This window comes from Phoxinus phoxinus (assembly GCF_949152265.1).
Source record: "Phoxinus phoxinus genome assembly, chromosome: 5".
Lineage (NCBI taxonomy): Eukaryota > Metazoa > Chordata > Actinopteri > Cypriniformes > Leuciscidae > Phoxinus > Phoxinus phoxinus.
In genome coordinates this window covers 32,776,953-32,796,571 of record NC_136880.1, presented here as the reverse complement: position 1 = coordinate 32,796,571, position 19,619 = coordinate 32,776,953, and the positions used below count along the sequence as shown (strand labels likewise).

The window sequence follows — 19,619 nt, the reverse complement described above, 5'->3', positions numbered from 1 at the left end:
ACCTGCAACCATTCGCAACATCCCACACCTCCACCTGCCCATCAAACGAGGTTGTTGCCAAAAGCTCCTCCCCAAGGAAAATACATCCAGAGATGCCATCACCACTGCTCATCAATGACTTCACTTCCTGTTTGAAAAAATTATGTAAAAAAAAAAAGCCAATTGTGATTGAATTATCCTAAAAATGCCGAAAACCATAGTAGATGTATGTTTATATACGTGTTGAACTGTTACCTGTCCAGTCTCTGTATGCAGAAAGTGAAGTGTTCCCTCTACGGTTCCCACTGCTACAAGTTTTCCATCAGGACTCACCACCACACAACTTGGCTCAGAATGGAAGGTGGAAACCAGCTCACTGATCAGAAGAAATAATTAACATATATAGAAAAATTCTAGATAAACAACCTTTGCACATAGTGGTGTCCAGGAAGTCTGAAACCACATTATTAATTGAAATCTAAATTCTAAACCTGAAAAAATATATATATATATTTAAAATTAACATATTTTAAAGGGCTATTTTTAGGACTATAACTGTATATAAATGTATAACTGTGTACAGAATTAATCTGAACTTCTGAATCTGAGAATAAAATGTTATTAATCAGACACAATATTAGTACCTGACATCTTTTTGTACTGCATCTGTGAAGTTTAGCCATTTTACAGCATGCACCCCTCCATTTCTTGTCATGCTTTCAGCCCACAAGTGTGCAGAGCTGTCCCATGGTTCATTAAGAGCTGTTTGTACAAAGAGAGCGGGCCATTGAGAGAGGAGGAGGCGGTGGCGCTTCAGAAAACTGAGACAGTCTTCAAAATCCTTCAGGCTATCTGAAGAAGAAAAAAAAGAAAATTGGTATAGGCTTACCGCAAAAACTATAATTTGTAGTTTTAGTACATATTAAGATCATGAATTCATTTTGAGATCTTTTTAAATGTCAGTGTTGTTGGGTTTTCATAAACATATAAAAGTAAAATACCTGTTGATTTTTTGGATTGCAGACGATTGGTCCCATATTTTTGAGCTAAATGGATAAAATGAAAAACAATCAACATGAGAACCTGTGAACTAAACCGAAAAAAAGAAAGAAAAATGCAGTACTGAAAAACATCAGGCACTTTACCGAACAAAATGTAGGTCTCCAGAAGTTGGTGAAGCAGTCCATACCGCACATTAGCATAGAGGAAGTAGTAACTCGATAGCATAAAACGCAAAGGCTCCCATTGATTAGCACCCATCTGATCAGAGAGAGAGAGAGAATAGACATCTCTTATGAGTTTAGTAACCTCACATTGGTCATTGAAGCTGAAAGGTTGAAGAAGAGAGTAGAGGGACACTGACCAGGTGGGCAGGGAGATGAGACAGAATATCAGCATCAGAGTGAAGAAATGTGTCCTTCCCCTGAGGATTTGACCGCACCCAAAGGTGAGCTGAAAAAAAATATTTAGAAATAAATATATAAAAACACATACACTACTGTTTAAATGTCTGTTTCTGAAATAAGCCTCTTACGGTCAACCAAGGCTGCATTTATTTGATCAAAAATACAGTAAAACAATAATATTGTGAAATATTATTTCAATTTAAAAGAAATGTATTCTATTTTAATATATTTTAAAATAGCTGCTACCAACTGTTCTCATTGCTTATTGATTAACCGTTTCATTCCGTGATATGGTTTCATTTTCCACTGATAACAGAGCTCTTTGGAATATAATACAAAACTGTCATAGAGGATGATCAGATATTTCTTTTAATTTTATTATTAACTTGCATTTAACAGTTGTAACAGTTGTACTGCTTAATATTTTTGTGGAAACCTTTTCAGGATTCTTTGATGAATACAAAGTTTAAAAGAAAAAATTAATTCTGTAACTATATAGAAGTCATTACTGTCACTTTAATTGAATGCATCCTAGCTGCATAAAAGTATTAATTTCTTTAAAAAAACAATAAAAAAACTTGTTGCTCCCAAACTAGAGTATAAACCACATCAAATGTATCACAATTTGCATGCATCCTGTTTTACCTGCAATTATCAGATGACTTCTGGTTCTACTCTCCTCAGTAGACAGGTACAGATGTTCAAAGGCTGACCTCACCTCTGGATGGGTCAAAGTCAGGAGGTCATCTGACCCCTGACCGTGAGACTGTCCAATTATACTGGTGATACAACAATAATAAATCATTCATTGTATAAAATAGAAGCTATTTCTTATGTCCACACATTTCACTGTGCTGTACCTGTGCAAAGATTGTGCCAGGTGAGAGAATATTGCCATGGGAACACGGCTCTGTGGATCCCTTGCTATATGGAGAATTTCCTGCCATGACACCAGCCCTCCTCTGGAGTTTAAATCATTGCACATGTTCAGTATAGTGTAAAGATCACTCTCGCGCAGCCCTGGGGAAGAAACAGATTAGTGATGAGAAATACTTATTTTCAATACATCTACATAAAAATAATAATGTTATTTAAATCATTCAATTAATTTTTAAAAAGAAACAACATACAATTAAACTTCTAACAACATAATACAAGTTAAGCTTTAGGTTAATGATTAATATTTAATAGAACCTCTAAAATTGTGTGGTGCGATTCTTAAAAAGGTGCAACCAATGAATTTTTTTCATAAAACTGATACAAAATTTTTTGATATCAATTGGGATCTTTGTTTGGAATAAAACAATAAACAAAACAAGTACCATGGTGTAACCCTGGATTTTTGGGCACAGCAATATCATGCTTTCTAGATATGTACCATGAAAATACCATGATATATGAATCATTCAGTGCCGTATTAATATTACTATTTAATACTAATCACTGTACCATGTTACCCATTTTAAGAGAGAAGGGCTGGACAATTTAATTTGAGCTTGTCCCCTGTGAAAACAACCTTTAAAAAATACAAATGTGTAAAACAGGATAAAATTAAGATAACGTATAACAGTTCTTGCAGAAGTGCACTGCAAGTCAGCAATAAATAAATGTCTTGTACCGGCTGAGCTGACGGCAAGAGTGGCTAATGCCCACCCCAGTCCTGCTCTGCAATATCCAGTCTCCAGCCTCAGCAGACTGTGCTGCACCAGCTCACCAAGGGACTGAGGAAGAGACTGGAGGCTGTCCTTCATCTAAATGACAAATTTCATCATCAACATTACGTTCAACTTTACATTTCTTAAGCTAAATAACATTATGTGGATCACTATAAAATAAATAATTTATCAATAATTTACCTTCTCAAAGGAGGCATAATTCCTGAGCTCCTCACAGGCCAAATGGAGGTAGAGTGGACTCACTGAGCCTTTCTTCATCAGCAGTGTCTGAAGCTACAGGGGAACACAACAATAAATTCACTAGTTAAGCAAAAACTTAAGCTCTCAATATTTCCTTATAGTACTCCAGCAGCCAGAAAGCAAAAGGGAAGTTCACCTGGTTATTGAAAGCAGAATCGCTCAGTTTCTTTCCAAACCCACCAAGCTGCTTCTGCACAATCTCCTTCTTGTCAGGTAAAGATAACTGCCCCAGTGGAAATGACACGGCACCTTTCCTTTTGCTAATAGTGTTTTGTAAGGATGATTCTGAAGTAACACTCAGGACCAAGCAGACACCCTGAAAGGACAGTGAACAGTAATTGGTTGATGAGAAGGTTCCATCATTTTTTAATACACTTATTTAAAGTGTTTGTTCCCCCCAAAATGAAAATGGGTTTTCATTTACTCACCCTCATGTTGTTCCAAACCCATATAAGACTTTTGTTCATCTTCGAAACACGAATGAAGATATTTTTAATGAAATCTGAGAGATTTCTCTCCCTCCACTGAAAGTCTATTCAGTCTATTTGAAAGTTTATTCACATATAAACATTGACTGGCAAGCATGCTTGAGCTTCTGTTTATCAAATTTGAGTGCTCTATGTACGTCCGCTGATCAAGTCTCATAGGTTTGGAACAACATTTTTTTGGGCAAACTACCCCTTTAAGTGTGCATGTTTCTCTCTCTTACCTTAGGGATGTGCTGTGGTATCCATTCTGACACCGTTTGACCACGACCGTCATGGACACGGTCCGCCCCATCAACAAGCAAGGCCAGTGGCTTCTCTTTGTTCAGGTCCTTCAAGTTCAACTGGAACTCAGACAACAAGTCCCTGAAATGCAACAAGAGAATAATTATGAAATGAGTTTGCTTGTGTTTGCATATAACAATGCATGTTACATCAGATCCTTCCTTACTTATAAGATGTGTTTGGAGGCAACTCCACATCGTCTTTTCTTTTCCTCAACCACTGAACAAGACAACGCAGAAGCTGCTCAACACTGCAAGCAGACTGGCTAGCGTCTGTGGAGTAGGATATCACATCACAAAGAAGGGTTTTCTTGTTTTTGACAGAGGTTTTGAGTGCCTGGGCCAGGGCAGCCTTAATAAAATATAATATATATATTAACAGAGAGATATTCAGATGTACTTCTAGTAATTCATCATACATTGGACATTAATACATAATACATTGGACATTAATACATAAAGATACAGATACAGTTTATTGTACAAATGTACAGTTACCATGAACACAGTTTTGCCCTCTCCAGGTTTTCCCTCAACCATCAGAACTCCTCCTTTTTGCTGACATTCTTGAACTTTCTCTGTTGCCATAGAAATAAGCTTTGCCCTGCCGTGAAACTGCCGCTGTTGGGAATCCTGATGGACTTCCTGTTCTTTAATCTCTGAGATCAAATCTTCATCAGTCTCCTACAAAAAAAAAAAAGGAGAAAAAAAAAATCCTGAAAATTACTCCACTTATTAATAAATGTAAAATAAGCACTGGGATGTATGGGGCCCATATGTCAATATTTTTTTATCAAATAAATGATGAAATGTGTAAACAAAAATATAGAGATATGAATAGAATGAACAAATTGATAATACAAAAATAAATCTAATAAAACATTGATAAATAATCAAATAGAAAATATAAATTTAACAAATTGATATTATAGAAATAATGACATGTGACTGAAGTGATTGGTAATTTAATATTTGCATTTTCTAATATCTACTATTATCAAAGAAGGTGGGACCTAATAAACAAATTTTGGCAATTCTATTCATTATCAAATAATGTAGATAACCCCAATATGTAGATTGCCGAATATCCCAATACTAATATTTATATACAACTAGAATACACTAAATATAGGTGAAGTACTGAATTAAAATGAATATTATATTTTCAATTTACTCATCTAAGGTTAAAAAAAATAATAATGATCAAATTGCAGACTTGTATCCATTTATCCTCATCACCCTTATTCGTCGTTAAATGGATTTATCTTTCAATTGTAGTTTCAAACTGTGAGTGGCCCCCATAATATATGAAAACAGCTCTTTTCATTTGTTTTAATGAGACTCTGACCTCCACAAAGAGCTGCTGCACTGCTTCCCAGATATCCTCCAGCGCTGCTCTCCCAAAGTCCTCCAGTCTTTTCACATAGGGCTTTCCATCCACCACCCCACCCCATTCACAGGGATAACTAAGAGAATATAAAGCAGGGCACAAATAATAAATGCAATGTCAAGACATTCCTCATTGTGCAAGGCAAAACAAATATACAGAACTCACTTTTCTGTCACTTTAAACTCATGGTTCTGGATCCATGTTTTTAGGCCGTTCATTTTAGCTTCAGCTTCTTTGGATTCTGCCACAAAGTCTGTTCTCCATGCCACTGGCACTGAACTAAACATACAAACACACAAAATGTAGATGATATGACATACTGCACTTAAATCACATAGCCTCGGAAACGTTAGCTGGCAGCTGTAATTGTTTTTCGTCCATTATTTCATTTCATTACATCAAAGCTGACTGAGAACAGCCTACAGAAACAAAAATGAATCCGATCAGCTGACATATGATACATGAATGTATACCTGGTGAGATGGGGCGATCTGAAGTAGAAGAACATGCGGCTCTGGGCAGAGTCTGGATACAGCGCTTGAAACTGCCGAATCTCCATTTCAGTAATGGATAACCCATCAGGCGCAGAGTTCAGCTGACAGAGTGAAGCATAAAAGCAATTCATGAAACTTCAGGACAAAGGGCCCAAACCAGTATACAATGTCGTTTTATATTGTTTTGGCTACATATTAAAGCAATAAGCCCCGCAAAGCCGTGTTTTACAGTGGATTTAGAACAGCTAAGGGGCATCGTTAGGCGCGGAGCGGAGTCACTGTAAAACACGGCTTCACGGGACATTATATATAACACATTTATTCCTCCGCCAAGCAATGTAGTTCCAAAAAGGTTGCTAAGCAACACATGCAGCAACAAAGAATTACAAATGGCAGTTGCGCAGTAATACCAATGTAATGCGGTCACAGGTGTATGTTTGTTGAGTAATTTACAACGACTTCGAACGCAGCTCAACCAATCAGAATCAAGGACTGGAACTATCCGTTTTATAATAGTAATTTAGGGATAAACCAATATTAAAATTCTGGTTGATACCAATAATGTTATAGATGATGTTATGAATGTTATGGCTAATACATGGTGATATTAAAAGCTATGCTTTATCCAAATAAATTAAATTCTATATTGTTTATTCTATTTTGTCAAAATAAATTTTAAAGTAAAAGTTAAATATAAAAAACGAAAAACAATTTTTTAAAATCAATTACATTAAATGGTGTTAGTAAACTATGTTTTTTAAAAGATTTTCTTTAAGTGAGCATTAGATTACGGCAAAGGTAATATACATGATAGCACGATAACACTAATGTATTGTGCATCCCTAGTCGTTTTAAATAAATGCGTAAAAGGCTGACTCTGAACATAAAGGGCAAGGCTATACTAGTTTTTAAAACTGGACCCTTATTTAAAACTTCTGACCAAGCTCAGAGGGTACACTACCGACTTTTTAAAGCCTTCGATAGTCAAAAATGACAAAATATAGTAAAAACAGTAATTTTGTAAAATATTCTCATTTAAAATAACTTTTCTGTTTTAATGTATTTGTAAAATGCAACTTATTCCTGTGATGACAAAGCTGAATTTTCAGCAGCCATTCTAGTCTTCAGTGTCCCATTTTATTTTTATATAGAATATTTAGAATATATATTTTTTTTTTTTAGTAAATAGAAATCTTTACTTTTCACCTTTCTTCTCTTATCTAACTCATACATTTCAATGTCAACTCTGGTGAATATTAAAGGTTTAGTAAGTGATTTCTGAGAAACAATGTTGATATTTGAAATCAACCAAATCAAACAAACCCCTCCCTTCATTGCTTTGCCCCCAAAATGCACAAACACACAACACAAGAGTGGATGTCTCTTTGTCATAGCTGAAGCAAAGAAAAATAAAAAAATCTTCACAAAAAAATAAAGTGAAGATGATGAACGAATGACAAGGAAGAGCAATAAATTAACATAGTACACAGGAGTAAATATACACAAGCAAGAGTTCATTGTTTCTTCAAATCTCCCTCTTGCTCACTCTCTCTCCTCCCCCATCATGAGTGTATAAATCCCCAACTGCTGATTGGCTACAAGTGTGTTGTGATGCTCGGTCCAATCCACTTTCAACAGGATTTCTCAGAAATCGCTTACTGCACATTTAAACTTGAAGTTGTACACTCTTAGAAGTGCAGCACATGACTAATCGCCTGTATCACACTTTTGATAAAAGTATCTATCAGATAAATAAATGAAATGATTACCCAGTTGTGTTGAGGAAGTTCAGGTAGTGTGGGGCGGGGCGGCACTAGGCCATATCTCTCCCCCAGAATCCCCAGCAGCAACTGGCTGCGACAGACCTCCGATAGACAGAGCTCCACAGCACGGTTAGACTCCTCCTCCGTAACGCCCCAGCGCAGCTCCACTTCCTGCAGGTACAGATAGTGTGCCGCTGCCCGCCTTCTGAGCTCTGGAAACACACTACGCACAAGAACATCCCTCTCTGCATGCATGTCCCTGAACGTAGAAGAGATGAACACTCGCACACCTTTCCATCTATAAAGAGAGAAAAGAATGAAAAGAGAATTGACAAGGACAAATTTTGTTTAGCATTTCATTGTACTTCTATCTAGTGTGGTCTACATTGGAATATATTCTGGACCACAACCACCCAATTTAGACTTAAAGTGATTGACATACATTTAGTTTAATACAAGTAATTTATGGATATTTGTATGGTCTTACCTGAACTTTGGTGTTGCCGGAAGTGGGATGACTTCAGCAGCTCTCTCAGGTTCAGTTTTGCGCCCCTGTGGTGGAGGGATTTTGTAGACTCGGTCCATGTTCTCCACGTGCTGCAGCATCCTTGAGGAGCCTCTCTCGGAGACAAACCTACGATCACAAAACAGATCTGAATGAACATCTGAAACTTCTCCATTATCACCATTATCTCTGATAATAGATTCAAGAGTAGATTGTAAAGTTGTAGAATGCTTAACTAATTATTTTTCTGTACAGCACTTGGGTCAACTTTGGTTGTTTTTAAAGTGCTTAACAAATAAAGTTGGATTGGATTGGATTAATGCAAAGAGCAAAATACATTGTTGATTACAAATCAAACAGAAGGAAGAATGTTTATAACTTCTATTTATATGCAAACTGTCAAAATGCGAGATGGGTGCTTCTATGAACATTTTTGTGAACATGGCAGGGTTCTAAAACGATTAATTGAAACGGACAGTTTGAATTAAACTGAACTTACAAACTCTAATATGTTTTAGCAACTGAAGTTTAAAATAAATGACACACCCTTTAAGACACAAATAAACAAAAAAACATTAAGATCATTGCAATATTCAAAAGTTCAAAAGTTTGCAGTCAGTACATTTTATTTATTTATGAAATGGACCTGCGCTACATGTATTTGTGTTGTTGCACTGGGTTTGCTTTTAATCGCTATAATTTCTGATAGATTGTCTAAGGATGGGTACAACAGTCATAGGCTGTTCAGTCGAAGAAGAAGAAGAAGAAATTGATTTCTGAAGGATCATGTGACACTGAATACTGGAGTAATGGCTGGTGAAAATTCAGCTCTGCCATCACAGGAATAAATTAAATGAAAATGCAAAAATTAATTAAAGGTTTTAAAATGTTTTGACTTTTCTTTTTTTTTAAATCCAACCTTGGTGAACAAAGACTTCTTTCAAGAAAAAAAAAAGAAAAAACTTTTGAACAGTAGTGTATATTGTGAATATTAGATCCTACACTAGCTCTTACTGCCAATGACATGTTTTGTTTTTCAAAAGAAAATCTTAAATCTTTTCACAAGAGAGAATATATATTGAGTACAACATAGGAATGAACTAAAGATCTTACTTCAGGATCTGCTCGCTAAACCCACAAAGTTGTACTGTGCTGGATTCCAGTCTGTATTGAATATCATTTAGTGGAGACCTGTTAAAAAACACACAATACAAGATTTATTTGCAACTATGGCAAATTTTGACACATTTATGTTCCAAACAGCAGATGCTTCAAGGAAACATAAGCAGTTGCTCTTATAAAAGTAACATATGAGACTCAATTTAAATTTTGGAAATTGGAGATAGGCGTTTCACAAAACGTACGTTGCGAGCAGCACCTCTATCACAACAGCATCAGCGTTAGTATCTTGCCGATAGTTATTGATATCTGCCATTAAATGCATGTTGGTGTAGCAACTTCCAAACACAATTATACGATCCAGCTGTGGGGAGAGAGGTTTTAACAGACATGACATATTTTACCAAATGTGGAGAAATTTGTGCAAAAACGCACCCTGGTATAACCATAAATTCAAAAGCGGCTCACACCTTTGTCTTCTCGTCAGTCAGCTTGGAAAAGAAGGAAGACGAAGTTATGTATTCAGATTCTACTTCGCAATCATTCATATCCTAAGAGAGAGAGGGACAGAGAGAGACGAAGACGAATAAAACACAAAAAAAGGTATGACACAATCCAAAAATCTCATTAAAAGTTTTTGTTATTATGCGATATTGGATATTTAATTGTGCATGCTTAACTGTTTTTACATTTAAAAACACGAATAATTTAATAACGGTGTTAAACGTAATCTTCAGCCAATCTCAAATAGAATATCCATTTTTCATACTGTACATTATAATGTTGTGATGCCCAACTTCACTTACAGCATTTAAAATAAGTGATTTCATTTTCTAGTGTTTTATTTTTATAAATAAATTGCATCCATTTTTTTAAATAATTATTTTATCTTTTTAATCTTATTTCAGTGTTTTGTTTTTATTAAAATTTTATTTAAAGCAGAAGTCTGTTTGATTCTATAGTTATATACACAATAAAAGATAAATCCTTACATTCATTTGCTTCATTGCTTGTCTCACATTATCCAGAAGGACGTCAGACTTCAACTTTAACTCCTGGAAGTCATCGAAACGATCCAGTAATACTTGGGAATCTTCACTGCAGTAGTTAACCATCATGCATAAAAGCAGCGCTGCTTCCTGCACCTGCAGAAGCAAAATAAATATACTTCACAATACGTTTCATTTTGACTAGAAGCTTAATTGCATAACAAACTATAGTAATCATTTATAACACAAAAATACAAATCCACAGTCACAGATGTTCATATCTGACCGATGCTGAGAGTTTATCGCTGTCAATGTTATCGGTGCTTTCAGGGGGCAGGCAGAAATCCTCAGCGCCACTCAAGTGTCCTGCCTCTGAAGAATAAGTAGAACAGATCACAAGAGTGCGTCCAGGGAGAGGGGGGATGTTGTACTTGCAGGAGATCTGCACAGCTTTCTCCAAAGCACAGCAGTACTTCTTCAGAAGCTCCTGAGTGTACAGTCTTTGACTAACAAATTACATTACAAAAAAAAAAAAAAACGTCAGTTTAGGAGTAAAAAAAGAAAAAAAAACTATATCATACAACTATTACTATGTAAAAGTTTTCTTTAGTAATAAATACACACTTTGCTTTTCTCAGGAGATTGCGTTTGACATTGAACATGCGGTATACGAAGGGCACTCGCATTGTAATTCTAACTCTCTTGCGCTTTGTTGTGTCCCAGTTGTGTTGCTGGAATCGTTTGCTCTTCGGCAATTTCTTCAGAATGTCTCGTAGGATCACCTTGGAGCTCGGCACCTCGACCGCAGGCCCACCAACTGAAAGGGGAGAACATGTCACTTGAACTTCCTCAAGAACACGTCAATAAAGATTTAAATTATTACATTGTGATTCTTTTCTTGATGAAATTGTTTTTGAAAACCATGGTTTGTAGATTTAAACACTAAAAAACCATGAACCAATATTTGATAATGACTGAATTAACTGTACAGTACTGTTCAAAAGTTTGCATTCGGTAAGATTGGGGAACATTTTTATTAATGAGCATTATGAATTCCTATTATGAAATTAATTCCTTTGATGAATGAGTTCTGATCCTTCAGAAATCAGTCTAACATGCTGATTTTCTATGAATCTTGAAAACAGTTGTGCTGCTTAATTTTTTTGAAGAAACCGTGTTACATTTTCTTCATTCTTTGATGAATACAACGATTAAAAGAACAGCATCAATTTTAAAATTGAAAAGTTTTGTAACATTATAATTGTCCGTACTGTCCCTTTGACCAATTTCATATATATTATTGTTGTTAAATAAAAGTAATACTTGTAAGAATTGTGCCAAGCAGGACCAGTTTCTGGACCAGTATATTTTCCTTGATAAACAAAAATAGTCCTAAAACAAATTTTTAATAATCTATAAAATCAGATGGAAATGATAGCTTGAGAATGTTTTTGAGAAAGACCCAACATCAGCTGAAAACCTAATCCTAAAATCAGGAACACAATCACACTGCTACACCAACTTACCAAATTTACAGAGCTCCAAAACAACTTTATAAGCAGACAGGAAACGGAAGGGAAACTGTCTGCTCTTGATTACAGCGTTCTGTAAGATTAATATAAAGATTAATTAATTAATTAATCATCTTAAATACATTCCAGTAAGCGAAAATCTGAATTTAAGAAATGTTTACCTTCGAGGTCAGTCTGTTGAGGATGATAGAATGATGTTTCTCGCTGATACCCGTAGAAATCATGTTCCTCAGGTTCCTCAGCATTGCCATAAAAGGAAGAGACTTTCCATCTGAAATCACAAAAAAAAACATATACTTAAGAATGAGTAGATGTTCAAGAATTAAGTACATTACGGACCCAGAGCATCTTGGACCCTAATTCACACCGATGAGTTTCTCCCAGGTGGCAGCTTTGTTTCCCTCCTGACTTAGTTTGCGTTCCCATGTGTCGGGTTGCTTAAGTTTCATCCGTTTTCCAGCTCTCTCTCTTTCCCAGACCCCACTAAGACCACTGCGAGAGAAGGCCTTCACATCACTCGGGTATCTGCAAGCAAAAACAAGTTGGTAACAAACATAGTCACTCATGGCTGAAAGTTACACTGGACTAAGCAATCAGTTCACCAACATTAAACAGATTTGATTAAAGAACACCTATTATGGAATTTTGAAATGTACCTTTCATGTAGTGTGTAACATAGATCTAAGTGAACAAAAACATCCTGCAAAGTTTGAAATATGAAAGTGCACCGTATATAAAGTTATTGTCTTTCTAAAGTAAGAGTCGACTCTGAGTCATTTTTATGAATCGTTAGAAGACTGAAGCTTTTTCTCTGACTAGATGACGTCAACTTGTCAAGTTATTTGAATACGATACGCCCACTTATTGCGCTCCAAGGCCAGGGAAAACATCATGGCGACGAGACGCTGTGTTCTGAAGTGCGACTCAAAAGCAAACTTTTTTCATCTGCCCAAGGAGGAGCATTTGAAGACTAAGTGGCTACAATTCATATATATAACTATACCACAGAAGTATAGTCCGAGCCTTGTGCTTTGTTCGCGCCATTTTGAAGACGATTGCTTTACCAACTTAAATGCAATCAAACTTGGATTCGCGAGCCGGCTGATATTGAAGGAAGGTTCAGTTCCAAGTGTATTTGCATCAGCTTCCTCCTCCGTATCACAACCTGTAAGTGTTATTAATAATTGTTGCTTTTATGTTTTATGTAGCATGCTTAATAATTATTTTGTTTGTTGTGTAAGCACCGTTTAGCTTCTAGGTCTTCAATGACAATTGTATTGAGATATGTGAAGTGTTTGTCGTTGTTTTCGGAGTTGTCTTAAACAGAGTAATACCTCGTAGTAACGTAACTGCATTTTTTTTTTTTTTTTTTTTTAAACGTTATGTTTATGCATCGGGCTAACGCAAACAAAGACTGATTGTGCTTTTACAATATGAACTCTGGGCTATGCTCACTAACATAACATTAAATTCTTCATCTTATTTTTAGTTTTTTACTACAAACTACAAAGCAGTGGACTATAATCATTATTATAACACGATTTAATTGATAAAAGCATCATTGTACTCCGTGTTAAACAATAAGTATTATCTCTGTAAACACTGCTGGGTCATCTGACCAATCAACGCAGATTAGCGTCGCGCAAAGGAGGGGTTTGGACAAATGAGTCGTTGAACGAATCATTTGGGAGTCGGTGAGCAAATCAGGTAAAAATAAATGCATATTATACGACAACAAAAGTGTTTTTTGTCATTGCATGCACGTAAAACTGTTGTTGGGGACTCCCAAAACAACATTAGGAACATTTTAAATGTCATAATAGGTGCCCTTTAAAATATATGTGCCAGTTTGTAGGACTAACTTCTTTCCCAGAATGGCCATGACATGTTCTGCAGATTCTTTGATGTGAAGGCGCTTTATCATCTTCTTGAAGTTGAATTCACTCTGTTTTTTATCCTTTGTAGCACGATTCTGATTTTCCAACTATATCATAACATACAAAACTGAATCAAAACATGTTCAGAAGACATTTTGATGTGCAATAATCATGCGCAATGTTGTTATATCAAACAGATGAAACTAAACATGGAAAAGCTCACATATTTTTTGAGAATTGAATCGTCCACTTTGATGAGGTCACTCCATATTTTCCACTGTGCAGCAGAGATTTTCTGAAAGAAGAGGGTCAAAAACAAAAGCATTTTAAAAGTTACGTGGAAAGAAAAAATCTGAAACAAATAATGTGTTCATTATTGTTGGTAGAATGTGTGCTTTTCTAAAGATGCAAGATACAAAAGTATTAGACAACATTTAAAAAATACAAGGATCTTTACAAAAAAGTTTACCTGGAAATAAACATATATTAAAGTCTTTAAAACTATGTTAAATGGAACAATTTAATTTTTTAAAAATAAAAATCAAACCATATATTTTTCAAAGGACCATGTTCAGCGAACCCCACTGTATGCGTTTTTGATCTGTAATATTAAATATGAAGTGTTTTTTGACATATTACCTCTCCTTTCTTTCGTTTCTTATTGTGTTTGCAGCGATGTTTCCGTGTATTGTATTTGGCCAGCTGATATTCAGTGAACTGCTTAAATTTATCCACTAGAGCTTTTTTCAGGCAGGAGGGTAAAGATTTACTGAAACACTGCACAAAAACATTGAAAAAATAATGAAAAAAACAAGCAGCTCACAAAACAACCATTAAAATAATACAGTAAAAGCAAAATAAAATCCTCATTTGTACATCCACCATAATATTCTTTATAGTACCATATAAAGGTATATGAATATGGTGATAAATTTAGGACGGCATAAAATAAAGGACAGCAAGATAGTTACTATTTTAACACTTACCATGCTATAGACTCTTGTCACCTCCAGCCAATCAGATGGCAGCTGCACAGCAGCACAAAAGTACCTTCTCAAGTGTGGCTTCGAAGCAGGCAGATGGGCCGCCAGTGCTAGCAAGAAGTTGGCTGTGATTCGAATGTTTAGCTCCTGCCTGGTATAGACTGCAACCTAAAACCAGCACAAATATGCAAAACCACACACGTTGACAACATAACCACCTGACAACATAAGTTATAACCCACAAGCACTCACATAAGCAAAATCACCAACCTTAAGGAGAAACTCTGGGTCTTCTGTGGTAACCTCTGTGGCCAGGTTCTTAATAATGCTCCACACACTCGTCTTCTTATCCCAGTCCTTCTGGCCCGGGGTACAGCTCTTATTAACCAGGGAGCAGCACACCATGTTCAGCAGGTTGTTCTGAAGGACAAACAAAAGAACTGTCGATGAAGAAATGTTGTTTGACTTCACATTCACCACTCTGTATATCCATTATGTGGTGTAAGAATGATTACAAATAAGTTTGGTCAGTACGATTTTTCTGAACGATCATGACACTGAATAGCTGCTGACAATTCAGCTTAGCCATCACAGGAATAAATTAGATTTTAATAAAAAGCGCATTCATATTAAAATAGAAAACAGAAATAGGATTACTGTTTTCACTGTAGTTTAAATCAAATAAATGCAACCTTGTTGAGCATAAGAGATAAATAAAGCTAAAAAAAGAAATACAAAGGGTGAGCAAATTATTACGGTAATCATTATTTAAACCCCAGAACTGTGACCGTTTGGCTCACCTTCCGGTCCCTCAGTTCGACAAGTTTTTCATCCTCTCTTGCTTCAATCACCCCAAATTCCTCATGAGGAGCAAAAGTCTGCTCCCCCCCTCTCTCTAAATCCATATCCAAAACAGGGATCTCAGAGGACAGCACCTGGACTTCCTCTTCTAAGCTTTCCCTGGAAGGCATCCTGATGGCATCCTGTTCAGATACAATATAAAAGACAATATAATTAACTAGATTTGGATTTCCTGAAGAAAATACCAGTCCTTGCCAGATATCTGTACGTTTAGCCTAGTTGTCTTAACCGTAATGTGCTTTCTTAATGTTTTTCAAAGTGGTTATAGTTGGATAAACATGTACGACCTGAAGATTAAATTATTAATAAAATGTGTGTATGCCTAGTGGTTGAGTTGAATTAGTAGAAATGATTGTGTTATTTTAATTAAAAAATATGAATAAAAATTTGTGGAGTACAATTATGCTACATTAATTCACATACAATTTTACAAAGCATTACAGAGGAAATCACTCTATACCTGTCTGGGCTCCTCACTATTTCCCAGCAGGCCTTCAGGTGAGAAAAGCATGTCTTCCACTTCTCTCTTTTGATTTGTGCCCGCTTTATTCTCCTTTGAAGGTGACAGATAGGAGCAGAGTGTTGGGATGGCACTGGCAGTGGAATTTTGGGAGCAAGAGAGTAAAGGATTATGGGAATAGGTGGAGGTTAGAGAGGATGAGACTGGAGGGTGGAGTGGAGGCTCCATTAGGAGGGTATTCCTGGTGCTCAGCAGAGAGGAATTAGAGGAGATTGAGCTCATCATTGTGGATGATAGAAGAGAAGAGGTGGCCATGGTGGAGGACAGGCTGGTTGGCTGGAGTGCTGGACATGATGAGAAGGTGGAGGTTTGATTGACCCAGGATGGAGATGTGTACTGATGGTGAGACAATGATGAGGGCGCATGAGCCAGAAACCGGTTTTCCAGCCTTGGAGTGCTATAGTTGAGCTGTAGTCTGGCATCCATATTCACCTTCAGATCAGACTGAAGAGGAGCCGGAGCCTTCATGTCTGCTTGCTTGAAGAATGAAGAAACATAAAATGTGTTTTTGTCCAAAGACATTGCAAATGCTAAAAATACAATTCTAATCACTAATTCTTGAGACATTGAGCAAAATATGCAACACAACTTTACCTGCAAATTAGATTTTAAATAAGAAACTTGAATCAGAGATGATCACAGTAAAGTTCTTTTAACATAAATGGATTTTTTTTTTTAAATATTGCCAAAGTCAGTCATAATCCTCCTAATCCTAAAGGTCCTCTTTCTATCTTTTTATGAGTTCAACAAAACCATGCAGGCTCTGGTGAGTATTATGTTTCTGTAGATAATCTTGAAGGGATAGCCTAGTTCACCCAAAAATGAAAATTATGTCACTATTTACTCACCCTCAAATAGTTCCAACCCTGTATGAATTTCTTTCTTTTGCTGAACACAGAAGATGATATTTTGAATAATATAGGTAACCAAACAGTTGATGGACCCAATTGACTTCCATAGCATGGGGGGAAAGAATACTATGGTCCATCAACTGTTTGGTTACTGAGATTCATCAAAATAGCTTATTTTGTGTTTTGCAGTAGAAACTTTTACATTTTTGACAAAACTTGAGGGTGGTGAATAATTTAATTTAAAAATGTTGGTGAATAAGTAACTGTCACTGCTATATGGAGAGGGGACAACATTTTTCAATGTCAGCTGCCCTGCCATGGAAAGATTCTACCCCTATTGGCTAGCCTATATGTGACCCTGTCACAAATTGTAAAGAAATAGTTTACAATTTGTGAGGCATCATTTGCCTCATTATAACTAGGCTCAAGTAGCTAAGGCAAAAAAAAAAATTATAATAGAATAGAATAATAACAATATGGCTATTTTGTCAACCATAAACTTGTCAAATTTTCAGAGATTTTCTGTCTGAAGGTAATGCAATTCAGAATCACTAGCTTTGACAAGCATGGGTGTGTCTTATGCAAACAACAAACGTAATGTAGACACACCAGAAAGAAAAATCAAACAATAGCTTTCTCCACTCCTTTTCACCCTTTCACCGAGTTTATTTAAACTTTAAGTAGCTACTGGTAGCTATATTTCCCTATAAACTGCATATGAAATAATGTGATATTCCCTTATTCATGGTGATGCTGCTGTAATTGGTACCGTGGAACTGCTAGCTCCCTTCGGATTGGAATCTCTCTTCAAGATTTCGGAATAGCCTACGCAATAAAGTCGCAGCTGGGCACGTTATAGGCTACTGTCGATTGGAGTGCGGGTCAAAGGGCATCCTCTATCTCAAGCTGATAATGAATGAAGAACAATAAAAATGTGTTTTCGCAATGTCGATTCCTTATTGCCACACAAAGAAGACAAATTCATCACCACTCCCTCATTGCATGTTTCACGTGCATTTAAAAAACAACCTAAATCCGTTGTGGTAAAATGTTTACACACGACATACACACACACGCTAAGCTTGAGCAGACATGAAAGTTGACGAGATTGCCGAGTAACCATATTGTAAACAAACTCATGCACTATATTTGGAATATTACGTGCGACACGGTTTGTTCAGTGGTGTCATTGAAAAATAAAGACATAAACTCACCTTTTAATGCTTCGTGACCAAGTGTTGGTGTAAAATGAAGTAAACCGGTGAGCTGCAGATAACCAGTGAAACTTGTTAACTTCCTCACCTGTCATGTCATGACCGTCATGACTATGTCACTACCGTAATGCACCAAATAGCTGCATCACTTATAAAGCGTGGGTGGAGGCGTCTCTAGAGCGTTTCTCTGTCAATAGCCTACTCTTCTCCATCTTCAGTCACATGAGTGATTTTAGTTTTGAAGGCTGTCAACATGTCATCAAGGCTCCTCCATTAAACTGGTATGTAATTGAATGTTGTTTAAAAATAACAGTTCATGCAATGTAGCCTATTTTAAAAGGAAAACAGGAACTATAGGCTACTAGTAGGTACTAGACCTTTTTTTTTTTTGTAGGCTATTCAAATCCAGTGGCCCACTTGTGCATAGATAGAGACATTATTTGCATTCTTTAATGCGATGCTTAGGCTACATTTTTACATTTTAAAGGGCCCCTATTATGGATTTTTGAAAATGACCTTGCTCAGGGCTTTTCTGCTCCTTCATTTTGCAATGCAGCTTTTGGATGGAGCTGAACCTCAGAACCTGAACTTTATGGTGACGTTCCAGGCATTCCTGGACACAGCGGTCTGCCTGGTAGAGATGAGAGAGATGGCAAAGATGGAGCAATTGGACCCAAAGGAGAGCCAGGTTTGTGTGTAGAGAGAGAAAATGTGAGGGGGTCTGAGATAGTGGTTTATTTCACTACTACCTTATTACTTATTATTTTTGCCCCTATCTTACAGGAGTGCGCGCGCAGGGACCACCAGGTAAAGCAGGACCCCCAGGGCCAGCTAGAGCCAAGGGAGAAACAGGAATCCCAGGCCAACCAGGTATTAAACATTATATTTTAATGCACAGTTTAAAATTCTTTAAATGGAAATGGAATCTAAAATTGTGCACAAACAACATCCAGTAAATTTTTATTTTATAGGGTCTCCTGGATGTGAAAGTGCTCTTGAAACCTTGAAAACTGAGATTCAACATCTTAACGCCAAAGTTGCCATGATTGAGAAAGTTGCAAGTGTCAGCCACTTCAGAAAAGTTGGACAGAAATACTACATTACCGATGGCATTGAGGGAACGTTTGATGAAGCGATGCAAGGATGTTGGTGGAACATTGGTTTTGCCAAAAACTGCTGCAGAAAACCAAGTGTTATCGAAATTATTAGTTTCCAGTGGTTCAAGGGGTAAGAAACCACACACTCGGCTGTATCGGCGTCACAGAGAGAGAGAAACAGAGGGACAGTTTGTGACCACTGAGGGGAAGCATTTGACTTTTACAAACTGGGGTCCTGGTCAGCCTGATGACTATAGGAGAGTACAAGACTGTGGTCTAGAGGACTCTGGCCTTTGGGATGATGGCGGTTGTAATGAAGTACACCCTGTTATATGTGAAATAGATAACAAATAA

General features: G+C 36.6%; 1 protein-coding gene and 1 pseudogene across 3 annotated transcripts in view; one reads left to right on the top strand and one right to left on the bottom strand.

The window, feature by feature from the left end:
* Nucleotides 1-18,294, bottom strand: part of tep1 (telomerase-associated protein 1) — a 26,097-nt gene extending 7,803 nt beyond the window's left edge. The window contains exons 1-37 of one of the 2 annotated variants that reach the window (XM_079612209.1): nucleotides 18,169-18,294; nucleotides 17,724-17,860; nucleotides 16,044-16,580; nucleotides 15,523-15,705; nucleotides 14,993-15,142; nucleotides 14,726-14,890; nucleotides 14,379-14,516; nucleotides 13,963-14,034; nucleotides 13,725-13,846; nucleotides 12,230-12,387; nucleotides 12,024-12,133; nucleotides 11,857-11,935; nucleotides 10,955-11,147; nucleotides 10,617-10,836; nucleotides 10,334-10,486; nucleotides 9,812-9,892; nucleotides 9,587-9,705; nucleotides 9,336-9,413; nucleotides 8,205-8,351; nucleotides 7,724-8,015; nucleotides 5,934-6,055; nucleotides 5,626-5,739; nucleotides 5,419-5,536; nucleotides 4,569-4,754; nucleotides 4,238-4,422; nucleotides 4,011-4,152; nucleotides 3,438-3,617; nucleotides 3,242-3,334; nucleotides 3,004-3,136; nucleotides 2,246-2,405; nucleotides 2,031-2,164; nucleotides 1,343-1,431; nucleotides 1,125-1,239; nucleotides 981-1,025; nucleotides 624-831; nucleotides 235-355; nucleotides 3-127 (exon numbers count right to left, since the gene is read on the bottom strand). In XM_079612209.1, coding sequence (XP_079468335.1) covers nucleotides 3-127; nucleotides 235-355; nucleotides 624-831; nucleotides 981-1,025; nucleotides 1,125-1,239; nucleotides 1,343-1,431; nucleotides 2,031-2,164; nucleotides 2,246-2,405; nucleotides 3,004-3,136; nucleotides 3,242-3,334; nucleotides 3,438-3,617; nucleotides 4,011-4,152; nucleotides 4,238-4,422; nucleotides 4,569-4,754; nucleotides 5,419-5,536; nucleotides 5,626-5,739; nucleotides 5,934-6,055; nucleotides 7,724-8,015; nucleotides 8,205-8,351; nucleotides 9,336-9,413; nucleotides 9,587-9,705; nucleotides 9,812-9,892; nucleotides 10,334-10,486; nucleotides 10,617-10,836; nucleotides 10,955-11,147; nucleotides 11,857-11,935; nucleotides 12,024-12,133; nucleotides 12,230-12,387; nucleotides 13,725-13,846; nucleotides 13,963-14,034; nucleotides 14,379-14,516; nucleotides 14,726-14,890; nucleotides 14,993-15,142; nucleotides 15,523-15,705; nucleotides 16,044-16,571 — 5,258 coding nt within the window. In that variant the 5' untranslated portion in view covers nucleotides 16,572-16,580; nucleotides 17,724-17,860; nucleotides 18,169-18,294. The remainder of the gene's footprint in view (nucleotides 1-2; nucleotides 128-234; nucleotides 356-623; nucleotides 832-980; nucleotides 1,026-1,124; nucleotides 1,240-1,342; nucleotides 1,432-2,030; nucleotides 2,165-2,245; nucleotides 2,406-3,003; nucleotides 3,137-3,241; nucleotides 3,335-3,437; nucleotides 3,618-4,010; nucleotides 4,153-4,237; nucleotides 4,423-4,568; nucleotides 4,755-5,418; nucleotides 5,537-5,625; nucleotides 5,740-5,933; nucleotides 6,056-7,723; nucleotides 8,016-8,204; nucleotides 8,352-9,335; nucleotides 9,414-9,586; nucleotides 9,706-9,811; nucleotides 9,893-10,333; nucleotides 10,487-10,616; nucleotides 10,837-10,954; nucleotides 11,148-11,856; nucleotides 11,936-12,023; nucleotides 12,134-12,229; nucleotides 12,388-13,724; nucleotides 13,847-13,962; nucleotides 14,035-14,378; nucleotides 14,517-14,725; nucleotides 14,891-14,992; nucleotides 15,143-15,522; nucleotides 15,706-16,043; nucleotides 16,581-17,723; nucleotides 17,861-18,168) is intronic. The other variant, XM_079612208.1, reaches the window with a different exon arrangement.
* LOC306998985 (mannose-binding protein C-like) lies at nucleotides 17,521-19,619 on the top strand (annotated as a pseudogene). Its single transcript has 5 exons — nucleotides 17,521-17,524; nucleotides 18,749-18,862; nucleotides 18,952-19,038; nucleotides 19,140-19,313; nucleotides 19,378-19,619. The product of its transcript is annotated as a mannose-binding protein C-like (transcript).